Raw genomic sequence first — 15,340 nt, 5'->3', positions numbered from 1 at the left:
CCAAGCCAGGCTTCAGCAATATGTGAACCGTGAACTTCCACATGTTCAAGCTGGTTTTAGAAAAGGCAGAGGAACCAGAGATCAAATTGCCAACATTCTCTGGATCATCAGAAAAGCAAAAGAGTTCCAGAAAAACATCTATTTCTGCTTTATTGACTATGCCAAAGCCTTTGACTGTGTGGATCACAATAAACTGTGGAAAATTCTGAAGGAGATGGGCATACCAGACCATCTGATCTGCCTCTTGAGAAACCTGTATGCAGGTCAGGAAGCAACAGTTAGAACTGGACATGGAACAACAGACTGGTTCCAAATAGGAAAAGGAGTATGTCAAGGCTATATATTATCACCCTGCTTATTTAACTTATGTGCAGAGTACATCATGAGAAACACTGGGCTGGAGGAAGCACAAGCTGGAATCAAGATTGCCGGGAGAAATATCAATAACCTCAGATATGCCAATGACACCACCCTTATGGCAGAAAGTGAAGAAGAACTAAAGAGCCTCTTGATGAAAGTCAAAGAGGAGAGTGAAAAAGTTGGCTTAAAGCTCAACATTCAGAGAACTAAGATTATGGCATCTGGTCCCATCACTTCATGGGAAATAGATGGGGAAACAGTGGAAACAGGGTCAGATTTTATTTTTGGGGGCTCCAAAATCACCAAAGATGGTGACTGCAGCCATGAAATTAAAAGATGCTTACTCCTTGGAAGGAAAGTTATGACCAACCTAGACAGCATATTAAAAAGCAGAGACATTACTTTGTCAACAAAGGTCCATCTAGTCAAGGCTATGGTTTTTCCAGTAGTCATGTATGGATGTGAGAGTTGGACTATAAAGAAAGCTCAGTGCCGAAGAATTGATGCTTTAGAACTGTGGTGTTAGAGAAGACTCTTAAGAATCCCTTGGACTGCAAGCAGATACAACCAGTCCATCCTAAAAGACATCAGTCCTGGGTGTTCATTGGAAGGACTGATATTGAAGCTGAAACTCCAATGCTTTGGCCACTTGATGTGAAGAACTGACTCATTGGAAAAGACCTGGATGCTGGGAAAGCTTGAGGGCAGAAAGAGAAGGGGACGACAGAGGATGAGATGGTTGGATGGCATCACTGATTCAATGGACATGGGTTTGGGTAGACTCTGGGAGTTGGTGATGGACAGAGAGGCCTGGCATCCTGCAGTTCATGGGATCACAAAGAGTCGGACGCGACTGAGCAACTGAACTGAACTGAGCTGTCTCTGTGTCACCTTTTGGTAATTCTCACAATATTTCAGACTTTTTCATTTTTATAATGTTTTTCATGGTGACCTGTGACTAGTGATCTTGGATGGTAGTGTGGCAGAAAGATTATTACGATTCACAGAAGGCTCTAATGGTGGTTAGCATTTTTTGGCAATGAAGTATTTTTTAATGAAGTTATGCACAGTGCTTTGTTAGACATAATGGTCTTGCAGAGATAATAGACTACGGTGCAATGTAAACACAATCTTATATGCAATGGGAAACCAAAAAGTGTGTGACTCACTTTATTGTAATATTTGCTTTGCTGTGATGGTCTGAAAGACTCGCAGTATCTCTGGGGTATGCCTGTACACCAGAGATTCACTAGCTGATGTTTTAGTTACTTTCACATGTCCATTGGCCCATTATTTACCATTTATTGTGTGCGTGTTCATTCGCTTCAGTCATGTCCAACTCTTTGGGACCTCATGGACCGCAGCCTGCCAGGTGTCTCTGCCCGTGGGATTCTCTCAGCAAGAATACTGGTGTGGGTTACTATGCCCTCCTTCAGGAGAGCTTCCTGACCCAGGGATCAAACCCACACCTCTTGCATTACATAAGTATTCTTTACCACTGAGCCTCTGGGGAAGCCCTTACCCTTTATTGCATGCTAAGTCACTTCAGTTGTGTCTGACTCTTTCTAACCCCATGGACTGTAGCCCGCCAGGCTCCTCTGTCCATGGATTCTCCAGGCAAGAATACTGGAGTGGGTTGCTGTGCCCTTACCCTTTATTAGTAGCTACTTATTACCAGGATTATGATGGAGAGCACTATGAAGTGGGCCTCTACTCCCAGCAATAATGAGTAAGAAGTTTGTTGATAAAGTAGGGTTGATTGGCTTCCATAAGAAATATTTGAAAGCAGTTAATCACTCACCTTTTCAGGTCAGCTTGAGATAGAGGAAACTTTGTCCTCTCATAAAACATTTAGAAATCAGCTCTTCATGATAACCAGAATGCCAGAAAGAATAAACCTCAGTTCATTTTGGTTTTGTTTTCACTTGATCAGCCATGAGTTGTTTCCAGACTTCAGAGAGCCAGTCTTGGATTTATCCCACTGTGATCCTCTGCCTGTTTGGATTTTTCTCCATGATGAGACCCTCAGAACCCTTTCTTATGGTGTATTTATCTGGACCAGATAAAAACCTGACCAGTGCAGAGGTGAGTTAATATCCATACGAACCTTAATGTTGTTTAATCTTACAGGACTTACACAAGGACATAGAGTCAGGGTGTCATTCAACTGGAAATAAGATTAATATACTGACCTCAGTGAATCCCATTTTCATGGTATTTGTTATTTTATAGAACTGTTCAAACCACTCTTCGCTCCTCACACTTGCAAAGATGGGAAACCTAAACACATCACATGTATAATAAATATTTTCACTTTTACAGAGTTCTAACATTAGACTTAATGCATGGGAACATGTCAAGTCTCATTGATTCTGTTACACTTATCCTAAAATACAATCACTGCCAGGCACGGGATCTAGTCCTAATAAACTTTTAATTTGCTGGGGTATAAGCAGAATATATTTTTTTTAATTGTAGCATTTCTTTGAAAGTGTTGAGAGTGTTAGTTACTCAGTCGTGTCCAACTCTTTGCCACCCCATGGACTGTAGCCCACCCAGCTTCTCTGTCCATGGAATTCTCCAAGCAAGAATACTGGAGTAGGTTGCCATTCCCTTCTCCAGGGGATCTTCCCTACCCAGGGATTGAACCCAGGTCTCCTGCATTGCAGGCAGATTCTTCACTATCTGAGCCACCAGTGAAGCCTTTCCTTATGACACTTAATTTTGAAAAACTGTTTATCAGCAGATGAGACATTAACAGTTTATCTCCCAGCTTTATCTTCCCTGGAAGTCCCAATTCTCTAATTCAAAAGGTCCGCCGCTTTTTTTTTTTTTTATAACAAGGAAGTGCCCTGACCCAGTTGAAGAATTACCCTAGGCTAGTTCTGTAGTCTCCAGTCCTAGCTAAGAAGACACTGCAGATTGTGAGGCTTCACTTGAAAGGGTCATTGATGCTGTTTTATTTGGTGATGAGGCAATAAGGACAGAAGGGCAAGTTTATTCTGCTGCACTGTAAATCACTTAGGGGCAGGTCTGTTTCAGAGTTTCCGAGACAGGAACGTGACTGTTAAGACAAAGCAGACCACAGACAGAGGTCCAGAATCGGCCAGCGAACGCCAAGCCTCTACTTCTGCAACCATTATGGACCAGTGAAAAAGTGTTAGTCGCTCAGTCATGGCCGACTCTTTGCAGTCCAATGGACTGTAGCCTGCCAGGCTCCTCTGTCCGTGGAATTCTCTGGCAAGAGTACTGGAGTAGGTTGCCATGCCCTTCTCCAGGGAATCTTGCTGACCCAGGTCTCCCACATTGCAGGCAGATTCTTTACTGTATGAGCCACCAGGGAGCTGCTGTGGACTAGCTAGACTGCAAAGGTGCAGCCCAGTCCCACTAGCCTTTCAAATCACTGAACTTCCCCTCTTGTCACTGACACGGGAACCCATTGAGGTTGCTGGAGGAAGCAGAGGGGCACAGAAGAGAGGCTGCTGTGGCTGACCTACACCTGTACCCACCATGCCCCAAAGACCAACAACTTCCTCAGTGCTTTCCATGAATGAACAGTGAGGTCCCCTGCATTTCTGACTAAATCCACGAGATAACTCATATTATGCTGAGACCGAGAATTGAGTAAACAGATAAATCAACAGAACTGAAGAGAAACGGGGTTGGAAGCCCATACAATTTGTCCAGGAAGGAGACAAAATGCATTACTGTTCCCACATCGTAATTCTGCTGGGTGATTTACTCTTTGCTGTCTTCCTGTGTGTGTTCATTCAGACTTGCACGGGCTATTTTTTTGCCATGATAGTGAATCAACACAAAGATAAAGGTTGCTGAATTCTTCTAACGCTGTAGCTGCTTTATGAAGTGTTGTTAATCTTCAGGCAAGACAAGGATAGTATTTTTTTTAATAGCCTGAAAAGCCCACAAGTCTGTTGAACAATTTTTAACTAGTTTGCAGGCATATCTCAGAGACATTACTTGGTTACAGACACAGTAAAGCAAACAATGCAATAAAGTGAGTCACATGAATTTTTTTTATTTCCAAGTGCATAAAACAGTTACGTTTATACCATACTAATCCCTGGTGGCTCAGACAGTGGAGAATCCCCCTGCAATTCAGGAGACCTGGGTTCGATCCCTGGGTCCGATCCCTGGGTCAGGAAGATCCCCTGGAGAAGGGAATGATTACCCACTCTAGTATTCTTACTGGATAATTCCATGGACAGAAGAACCTGGTGGGCTACAGACCATGGGGTTGCAGAGTTGGACATGACTGAGCAAGTAATAGTCTCAGCTGAGCATGACTTTCGCTCAAAGACTATTAAATATGCAATAGCATTATGCCAAAAAATAGTATATACCTTAATTGAAAAATATTTTATTGCTAAAAAAATGCCAAAACAATTATAATAGTAACATCAAAGATCACTGATCATAGATTCCATAACAAACATAATAACAATGGAAAAGCTTTAAATATTGCAAGAACTACCAAAATATGACCAAACTAAACTAAATAAAATGAGCAAATGCTGCTGGAAAAATGGCACCAATAGTCTTGCCCAATGCAGGTTGCCACAAACCTTTAATTTGTAAAAAATAAATGAATAAAAAGAACAAAAAGTAAAAAGCACAGTATCTGCAAAACACAATAAAATGAGGTATGCCTGGACTCTAGTGTGTATACAGTTAGTATAGTTCACATTGGGCTTCCCTGGTGGCTCAGTGGAAAAGAAACTACTTGCCAGCACAGAAGATGCAGATTCGATCCCTGGGTCAGGAAGATCCCCTGGAGAAGGACATGGCAACCCATTCCACTATTCTTGCCTCAGAAATCCCATGGATAAGAAGAGCCTGGCAGACTACAGTCCATAGGGTCTTGAAAGAGTCGGACATGACTTGGCAACTAACCCACAAATTTCCGATTGCACGGGAAGCTGATGTATTCTTGTATTGAAATGCATGTAGATGTATAAAGTGGGTTTTTGAGGGGGTGGGGGAGTTCTCCTTTCCTAGGGTTTCCTTGAAAATCAGTTTTCTATTCTGTTTTCTCGTCATATGAAGATACCCTATCTAATCAGGGCTTCCCTGCTGGCTCAGATGGTAAAGAATCTGCCTGCAATGCAGGAGACCTGGGTTCAATCCCTGGGTTGGGAAGATCTCCTGAAGGAGGGTGTGGGACCCTTCTCCAGTATTCTTGTCTGGAAACTCCCCACAGACAGAGGAACCTGGCGGGCTACAGTCCATGGGGGTCACAAAGAGTCAGACACAACTGAGCAACTAAGCACAGCACCCTATCTGATTAGATACAAAGTTTTATATTGGGCAAGCCACATGGATCAACACTTTAGTAATACACAAGTCTGAGAAAGGTAACCCTCCTCACTTCCCAGTGCTTCGTGGTCACAGAATCCATTTTCCACCTCTGCAGCTCACAAATGAGATCTTCCCCGTGTGGACCTACTCTTACCTGGCACTACTGCTTCCAGTCTTTGTCCTCACGGATTATGTCCGCTACAAGCCAGTCATCATCCTCCAGGGCATTAGCTTCATCATTTGCTGGCTGCTGCTCTTGTTTGGCCAAGGAGTCAGGACCATGCAAGTGCTGGAATTCTTCTATGGGATGGTCACCGCCACTGAGGTGGCATACTATGCCTACATTTACAGCGTGGTCAGCCCGGAGCACTACCAGAAGGTGAGCGGCTACTGCAGGAGTGTCACGCTGGTGGCCTACACGGCGGCCTCCGTGCTGGCCCAGCTCTTGGTATCCCTGGCCGGCCTGTCCTACTTTTACCTCAACGTCATATCCTTGGCCTCTGTCTCCGTGGCCTTCCTCTTCTCACTTTTCCTACCCATGCCTAAGAAGAGCATGTTTTTTCATGCAAAACCCAGCCAAGAAGCCCTTCCAAAGCCACCAGGAACGGACGCTGTCTCAGAGGAACCTCAAAAGAATCACAAACCAGTGGGAAAAGTAGTGTTCACTGATTCAGGGAACCCAGATGATGGCCAGGTGACCAACCCAAAGCCAGGAAATGTAGCTCTGAGAGTTTTTGTGCAGTGGTTACAAGATTTGAAGCAGTGTTACTCCTCAAAACATCTTTTTTACTGGTCCCTATGGTGGGCTTTTTCCACAGCAGGTTATAACCAGGTTTTGAACTATGTTCAAGTCCTGTGGGATTACAAAGCACCGTCCCAGAGTTCAGTATATAATGGAGCAGTAGAAGCTATTGCAACCTTTGGAGGTAAGTAAACATTGATCTATCTTCCTTTCTTGCCCAATCCCTACCCCCTCCACCCCTGCAAACTAAATTCATTTCTCCAGTTGCTGAATTCTCCACAGTGGTAAATTAAGTCTGTTCAGAAGGCATATTAACCATTTTCAGAAATAGAAGGCAATGGGGGAAAAAGACATGACATTTCTGTTTAATGTGTTACAGGAAACTCAAGAGTTCAGGATTCAACACCAAGTGATTACATTCTAACCAGATTCCTAAAATTCCGTTTCCTCATCAAGAAAAGTGTTAATAGTGCCCTCTTTTCTTTCAGGATTGTTTTTAATATCAAAAAGAAAATGGACATTGTGTATTAATATATAAACAAGGTGTTCTGTTATCTTAGAAAATGAACTGAAATAGTAAGACTTCCAAATTTTCACTGGAAGGGTTTTTGTTAATAAAGAATTTGATTTAGCTAGTCCCGGTCTTTAAGCAATTCCAGGTTCTACACCACACATTTCCAAAATTAGCTTTCTTACGAGATTGAAATCAGAAGTGGAAGGTATTTGAGAGTCAAGATTCTAATATCAGAGAGAAGTCTGCCTTTGAAGTTCACTCTGCAATAAATATTTATATCCTGGTTAACAGAAACTTAAATTCAGCTAAGACTTTGAAGATATTTTCTAGGAAGTAGGAGATTTCCACACCCTCCTTTACAAAAAAATTTCAGAAACTTCATGTGGCATCCATTTTACTATTGTTTCCCTTTTAAGAAGACTTACATTTAAACTCCTAGAAACCAGGGCAGTCTTGGAATTGGTTCACTGAAATTATTTATTCCACATTTCAAGTTCTGAGAAGAAAAGTAATTTTATTTCTTTTGTAGTAATGGTTCTTGCCTACATCACGTATGGAAAAGTTAGTCAAATCTCAGTAATTCAAAACATAAATACCTCTCACTTCCTTAAAGAGAACTATAATTACTAACCCTAATTTCTGTCAATTACTCAATCTCTTAAATTCTGTAACTTGTTCACCTCAAACCTGAAGTAGATTAAGCCAAATCTTGAAGACACTGGGATGGAGATTAGAAGAAAGATGAAGATTAGTACTAATGACTAAAACTTACTACCCAGTGCAATATATCTGTAACATATTGCTGAGAAAAACAACAAAGAAAGGCATATATGAACAGGCTAAGTGTACTGCCAGAACAATTGTTTCATCTTTATCTATCCCTGCCCTGAGCTTGTTATATTAAGCAACTGAGTTTATGTATCTTTTTTCCCCACTCTGATGATTAGGAACCTTTCTGGTCCCTCTGGAACCTTTCTGATGCATAGAACAGTGTTTGGCATATAGTTGATGCTAATTTAAAATGTGACAACTAAATGTTTGAAAGAATAGAAATTAAAGAGTAGCCAAGGGAAAACATGCTTGAGAAGTGGATAAATCCCCATTTAGGCGGGTCACATTATTTTCACAAATTGTGTAAGTAATATATTCCTCTTTCAGAATTGCCTGAAACCTGAATTCTTAAGACAGCATGTTAACATTTCACTGGATGTGTTGGATCTTCCTTAATGTTTCTTCTGTAGGGGCCCTGGCTGCCTTTGCGGTGGGTTACGTGAAAGTCAACTGGGATCTTCTGGGAGAGTTGGCTCTGGCCATCTTCTCAGTTGTCAATGCAGGCTCTCTGTTTCTCATGCATTACACGACCAACATATGGGCGTGCTACGCTGGCTATTTGATATTCAAGACTGTCTACATGCTCCTTATCACCATAGCAGTGTAAGTATTACTTAGCATTTCTTCTCACTCCTGAAACAATACCATGTTCTCTTTTCTGTTTTCCTGTAATTCCATTGAGAACTTTGGAAGGATTTTAATCAATGCAATAGTAAATGTTGACTACTTCATATTAAATTAGGCACAGTTAAGCCATCTTTTCATTCAATTGTTTATCCATTGAATATTGCTGATATTAGTCAGCAAGGAAAAATGTTTTGTAAGTTCATAAACCAAAGGCATGTTACAGTGTCATTTATAATTTTTATTTCAAGCAATTTTCCGGTTTGCATAGTATGATGGAATTTGATTTGTGATTAAGTTGAGATTTCGTCTCTAATTTCGCTTGGTTGCTAAAGCAATTCCAGGCATATACTTTTGTATGAAACAAAATATTCTCAGCCCGTCATAACAAGTTGGCTACTGAAAAAAAAGTAAATGCAAAAATCACGGGAAACTATAAATCCCAGTGATTTTTTTTAATGATTAAAAGAATTTGGTTCCATATTTAAGTGCAGAGAAAGTTGAGTGTAGGAAATATGATTTGGTTTCACTGAAAGAGATAAGAAACATTTGAATTTCAAACACATGAAAGAAGTAGTATGAAATTTTAGGTTTTAATCTGTGAAAAATGCTTGATAAGTAATTGACAAAACACAGAAATATAAAGACCCTGAGAAAAGATCATGAAACATAGGAAAGAGATGAAATTTGTGGCATGCTCTTTTTTTTTTTTCCACTGAACGGAATCAGGTTAATGTATCAAACTCATGTGTCTTGAGGTTTTTTTAATGTATTTTGTTAAGGTAGAATGACATTATTTCTTTTCATTTCAGGACTATTCAGAACCCAAAGCCTTTTACCTTCATTCCAAGGAAGAACTGCAAATATCATATATTTGCCAGCCTTTCAAAAGTGTTTTGTAATAAGACTTCAAAATTTATATAATTATTTAAAAAAAAAAAAGAAGTTAGTTATAGATTCACTCACTTATACCACCAGTCATGGTTTGGATCTTCCAAAGAACAGTTCACCTACAAAACTTTAAAACTGCCGATAGAGTCAACAATAAAATGAATAGCTGTCCAAAAAATTCCTTAGGTTGGATATTGCTGATTTTCATAAAAAGTACACTGTGAAACAGTATCTAATATCAGATAGCCTGCCATATTCTCAAGTTATGAGACCTAGAACATTTACGTTTAATTTCCGAAAGTATTAAATTGGATAGGAGCAATTTTGCCGTATTTCCCTTAACTACATTTTAATTCAGCCTTTAAGTATGTATATGTTTTTTCTCTGCTCTGCCTGTTTGTCTATACTGGAGGAGATTTAGACCAAAAGTGCTGGTAGTGAGACACTTTCTCTTCAGTCTCTGTCTTTTAAAGATAAGAATCCCATGTATGTTCATGTTTTAAAAGTTATTATGTGTTGAATGACAGGTTTCAGATCGCTGTTAATCTGAGTGTGGAACGCTATGCCCTGGTGTTTGGAATCAACACCTTCATTGCCCTGGTGATTCAGACTATTATAACTGTAATCGTAGTAGATCAGGGAGGACTGGGGCTTCCAATCAGCATTCAGGTATGTTGCAATACTTCCACTTACCTATTCATGTAATTGGGGGAACGTAGAATGAAAGGGCTTTGTTCAGCCTAACCACTGCCAGTATTTAATGTCTTGAATTCCTTGGCTAGGCAAATTTTAAAATAAGCCATTCCTTTAATTACCACCTGTAAAGTCAAGCAGAGTTTGAGCAGTAATCATTATAGGTTAGCATTCGCTTTGGCTCCTAAAGCCCCATCAAGTGGCGCTTACCATTGTGTCCCCCTTATGCCTCCTCCTCCTCCCGTGGTCTAGGGCCCAGGTTTACTAAGATGCCACTGGGGAGGAGCACATGCTTACCGAGTCTACTTCCCTTTTCCCTTTAGCACTGAGAGACTTAAAATTACACCAGCATCATGTTTTACATATGGTTCCGAAATAAAGGGGATAAGGCAGGTGAAAAATAACCTGTGTTTATAATCCATTCCTGGAGACACTACATATGCACTGTTCTCCAAAAATGGACACATACATCAGTGGGATTTAGTGTTTTTGTTTTTTACCATTAGTGGTATCTGCTAGAATTTAACCCAAGCAATCTTGACTGTAGAGCCCACACTCTTAGTTACTGCATAGCTTATCCTTTCACACCTGGTTCTTCTAAAAGGGGAGAAGGAAGTTTTATGCAAATCTAAAAGATCTGTATTAAGACCCTAAGTCTCAGTAACCCCATAATCCAAGTAAATCAAGTAAATACACAAGCATCGCTGTGTATTATTAAGGACAGTCATATTTCATGTGTGTCTAATTCACTCTATTTGTTTTTCTCTAGTTTTTAGTTTATGGAAGTTACTTTGCAGCCATTGCTGGCATTTTCCTAATGAGAAGCATATACATTATCTACTCAGCCGCATGCCGAAAGAGAGTACAGAACTCTGCTGTTACAAGTCAGAACCAATATAGGCCACACCCAGAGGAACCAAAGAACGTCTAATGAGCAAAGCTCTAACCTCTGTCAAACGCTGCAGCCTCTGAGCAAGGATTCTGCTGCAGGTCACACTCACATATATACTGAGTGTCGTATCTTAACACCCTTCACAGGTCTAGATTCCAACGAACATTTTCAAAACCAGGGAAGGTCAGCTTTGGACTAGCTGTGCCCAACTGACCTGGATGCAGCTGACCAGGGCTATCATCTCAATTCAACAACCCATGTCGGGGAACTCCAATGAATAGCCATGACTGGAAAATTCTGGTTTTGATTGCTTACAAGGATACGCACATGGTGTGGAAACAAACCGTGAAAAAAACCCAGTCATCCTTAAGTTGATGTTCCCCCGCTGTGAACAAAAATACTAACTGAAGTGACCTTGTTCCTTTATTAGATATTTGTTTTATTTTACCAAAATAGGCAACACAATGGACACTTTTTGTCACATGAACCATTGTCCTTCTTCCATTAAATATATTTCTTTAAAACATACAGTTCCTTGAGAAAATTGTAAGACTTGGTCCCATTTGTAAGGCCTCCTTTTCTCTCCTGAGAACACAGTATTATTCACAAGCTATTATTTGTTAATATCACCGCTTAATTTTTTTCAAGATGACTTCTCACTTTGTGCTCTGCTGAGCTTTGTTGTTGAACCTCTACCTCAGGAGTAGCTTCAGACACTCCTGTGTGGCCACAGAATGACATTCATGCCAATTTCCAGTGGTCCCAGGAGAGGCAATAAACTTACTCCTGTCATGACTCCTGAAGACGGAAATGGCAACCCACTCCAGTATTCTTGCCTGGAGAATCCCATGGACAGAGGAACCTGGTAGGCTGCAGTCCATGGGGTCACAAAGATTCAGACACAACTGAGCGACTGTCACTTATCACTCACTATCTTGACTCCAGAGAGGTGTTTTAATATCATGTCAGTGTGATGTCTGCCTAAAACAGAAAAACCTAAATAGACATTTTAGGGATTTCTAGAAGTATTTGTAAATAAGAAAATCTAATTTTTAGATGGGAGAAATTGTGCTAAATAAAATAAATGTGTGCAAAAAAAGAGCCTTTCTCATTTTTTGATGAATTGTGCTGAAAAATGTCTTGAGTTTGCATGTCCTTTGAAACTTCAACAACAGTCCCATTGAACAATCTGCCACTGGGAATAAAGAATGCTGATTCAATATTTGTCTTTCCAATAGACTTTTCTCCAAATCTCCAAATTCAGTCACTGGATGAAAAATTAAAATTCAGTCCAAAAATCAATATACTTGCTTAGTGGAGAAAGCTAATACATAATTATATCAAAAGCAAGGAAAGAATGACCACTGTTGTCCTTCTTGGTTATTGTAGTGAAGATGTTAGTCAACACAGATAACGAAAAGTCAAAAATTGGAAAGAAGGGGAACTCCCTGGGGGTCCGGTGGTTAGGTCTCTGCACTTTCACTGCCGAGGGCCCAGGTTTGACCCCTGATCTGGGAACTAAGATCCCACAAGCTGTGCAGCATGCCGTAAAACAAACAAACAAAAATTGAAAAGAAGGAGGAAAGACTATCACAATTCCAGAGGCTATAGATATGCATCCAAGAGACTCAAATAAAAACAAATAGTAGTAGAGAAAGTAAGTGTATAGAAATCAAGAGTTTTTGTGATACAACAACCATTTAGAAGATACATGTGAGTAAAAGGCCACATTTATAGTAGAATAAAAATAAAATACCTAAGATTACAATAACAATTCAATAAGTGTGTAAGACATATAGAATATGCCTGAAACACTTTTGAAAATTACTTAACAATACCTAAACATATGGAGTCACCTACCTTGTTCTTGACTAGTAAGAAAAATACATATAAAGGCATTACTTCCTAAATAATTTATATGGTAAATCCTATCCTAGAGGGAAAAAATACCTTTTTTAACTAGTATAGGTGATTCTAAATTTATTTGGAAATTAACAAAGAAGAACCAATAGAATGGTTTTTTAAGTGGAAAATGAGATTAAATTATTTGCAAAGAATAAAATCTAGCTCTAAAATCTTAACTACAGTAACATAATCAGCATGAAGAGACAGTTTGAATTAGTGCCTAATTCATATGAAAATTTATTATAAAAATAGCATTTCAGCATAGGAGTGAGCCCAGGACAGGAAGACATTGTCTTGAGGAGCCAACGGCAGACTCAGGATATTTGGAGTCAGCAGAAGTAAGCTCACATAGGTTATCAGGTCCATCTAAGAGGTACAAAGTCAGAGCACAGAAAGTAAAGACACATGAACGCTTTTAAGTTACAAATGGTTGCTCAAACTCCTGCTACTGCTGTAGCTTCCTCCAACTACTATTTGGGGCCCCTGGATAAGATATCCTCAATATGAGGATTAGGAGAATATGTTGCCTCACCAATTTAGGGACAACGCCCCTTGTCAGCTCAAAAGTAGTTATGGAACGAGAACGACGCCCCTTTTCCCTAGACAACATAATTCTCCTAAAAGAAAAGGGGGGAATGAGAGAGTCATTTCCTAGGCAGGTTGATAAGGAGTCTAGGGGTCCCCAAGGAGAGAGGGGTCTGGAATTCTCAAGGAGAAAAAAAGGACAAACTTTTTTTCTTTCTCCACATTCCTTAGGATTATATAACAATAATGTATCCTGCTTAAAGACAATCTCTAGATTAAACCTTCTGGCTAATTCTGTTATCTTAAAATGTAAATTATGGGAGTAGGTCTGGTGAGGTCTTTACAACCTCCAGACATTGTTTAGATTCATTAGAGAGTATATAACTTCATTGCTAACACTGGCAAGCGGGTACTCTTTCTGCCCCCTTCTAATGCCTATGTCAGAAGCTTTCTCTATCTCCTTTATACTTTAATAAAACTTTATTACACACACACACAAAAAAAGTAGCATTTCATACAAGAAGAAACATGAATATTTAATAATATTGAAATTATTCTTTTCAAAGGTAAAACTAAGCTGGACTAGAATAACTATCAATATGTAATGAATGTATTTATGTATCAATAGGCAAATATGAAAAATGAAACTGCAAAACTACCGGAAGAAAACATGTAAAACTTACTTTATAACTTTAAACCTTTCTAAAGTAACAGAAAATCTGGAAGTCATAAAAAAGTGAAACTAACCTTAGGCATGAAAAGTAAAGCAATATAAGCAAAGCCAAAAGACAGCTGATAATCTGGAAGAAATACTGCAATTCATCAAAGCTACTTTTCCTAATTTATATAGAACCAATACGAATTGATAAGAAGTCAAAAACCTGAGGAAAAAATGGGCAAAGAATGTGAACAGGGAATTCAGAGAAAGAAAAATATAAATGACTCAGATATATGAAAAAAATGCTTAAATTAACTCATAAGAGAAATGCATATCAAAAGTACAGTGAAGCTCCAAAATGGCAATCCGTTCCAGCACTCTTGCCTGGAAAATCCCATGGGCGGAGGAGCCTGATAGGCTACAGTCCATGGGATCGCAAAGAGTTGAACACGACTGAGCGACTTCACTTTCAGAGTAGAAAGTAATCTAAATGTGTGATAATAGAATTTGTTCTCTGGGAATGGGTCAATGGCAGTCTTGAAGATTCTTGGTGAGAGTGTACATTGTCTTCATGGCTAGGAAGGAAAATTCAGGATTTTCAAAATTACAAATGTGTATATCTTTCCACCTATAGATTTGTCTGATAGAAATATGTATTACTGATATACTTGCATGCCTGGGAACTGACTTGTGTAAATGTATTTCATTAGAGCAAAATTTCAAGGCACAAAGGATTGGAAGCTATTTAAACTTCATTAAAAGGGGAGAAGGGAAGTGTATTATGGGACACCAGTATATTCACTTGTAATAATATTAACTAGATTAAAAAAGGAGGAATATCTTTTCATTGTGATAAAGGGCTCGGAAGTGTATTATGGGACACCAGTATATTCACCTGTAATAATATTAACTAGATTAAAAAAAGGAGGAATATCTTCATTGTGATAAAGGGCTCTAAATATATTATTACTATTTAGCAAATAATGATAAATTATTGTTAAGTGAAGAAAAATCAAATGACAAAATAGTAATGAATGCAATAGCTCATCATTCATGTGAAAGTAAGGAGAAAAATAACTACATTGGCTTATATACACATACAACTTTTCTGGAAAGATTAGAAAAAGCTGATAATAATCTTTCCCTGCTGTGGGGTAATGGGAACCCGAAGGAGTTGTCATCTCGTCATGTTTTTTGATGTTTGCACCCTCAAGTTAAAATATTAATTTTCCAGAAAAGCATTTAACTTCTTGGGAAATAAATTAGCATGGATGAATAATGAGCTAGAATTTTTCAATTATTTCTATATAACCATTTCAGTGTTTTTACATTTTGGGCAATATGCAAGGTTTACAAAATGTACATTCATTAATCAAAGGAACAAACACA

At 39.1% G+C, this 15,340-nt stretch overlaps 1 protein-coding gene across 3 annotated transcripts in view; it reads left to right on the top strand.

Annotated features, from left to right (window-relative positions):
* The window catches only part of SLC19A3 (solute carrier family 19 member 3), a 31,372-nt gene extending 19,408 nt beyond the window's left edge, over positions 1 to 11,964 (top strand). For 2 of the 3 annotated variants that reach the window (XM_027515239.1, XM_027515250.1), the window contains 5 exons: positions 2,294 to 2,445; positions 5,792 to 6,602; positions 8,174 to 8,366; positions 9,806 to 9,947; positions 10,741 to 11,964. In XM_027515239.1, the coding sequence (XP_027371040.1) occupies positions 2,296 to 2,445; positions 5,792 to 6,602; positions 8,174 to 8,366; positions 9,806 to 9,947; positions 10,741 to 10,902 (1,458 nt within the window). In that variant the 5' untranslated portion in view covers positions 2,294 to 2,295 and the 3' untranslated portion in view covers positions 10,903 to 11,964. The remainder of the gene's footprint in view (positions 1 to 2,293; positions 2,446 to 5,791; positions 6,603 to 8,173; positions 8,367 to 9,805; positions 9,948 to 10,740) is intronic. The other variant, XM_027515259.1, reaches the window with a different exon arrangement.
* The last annotated feature ends 3,376 nt before the right edge of the window (positions 11,965 to 15,340 follow it).

This window comes from Bos indicus x Bos taurus, chromosome 2 (assembly GCF_003369695.1).
Source record: "Bos indicus x Bos taurus breed Angus x Brahman F1 hybrid chromosome 2, Bos_hybrid_MaternalHap_v2.0, whole genome shotgun sequence".
NCBI classification, from domain to species: domain Eukaryota; kingdom Metazoa; phylum Chordata; class Mammalia; order Artiodactyla; family Bovidae; genus Bos; species Bos indicus x Bos taurus.
The sequence above is the reverse complement of the archived record's forward strand: the minus strand, read 5'-3'. Positions and strand labels throughout refer to the sequence as shown.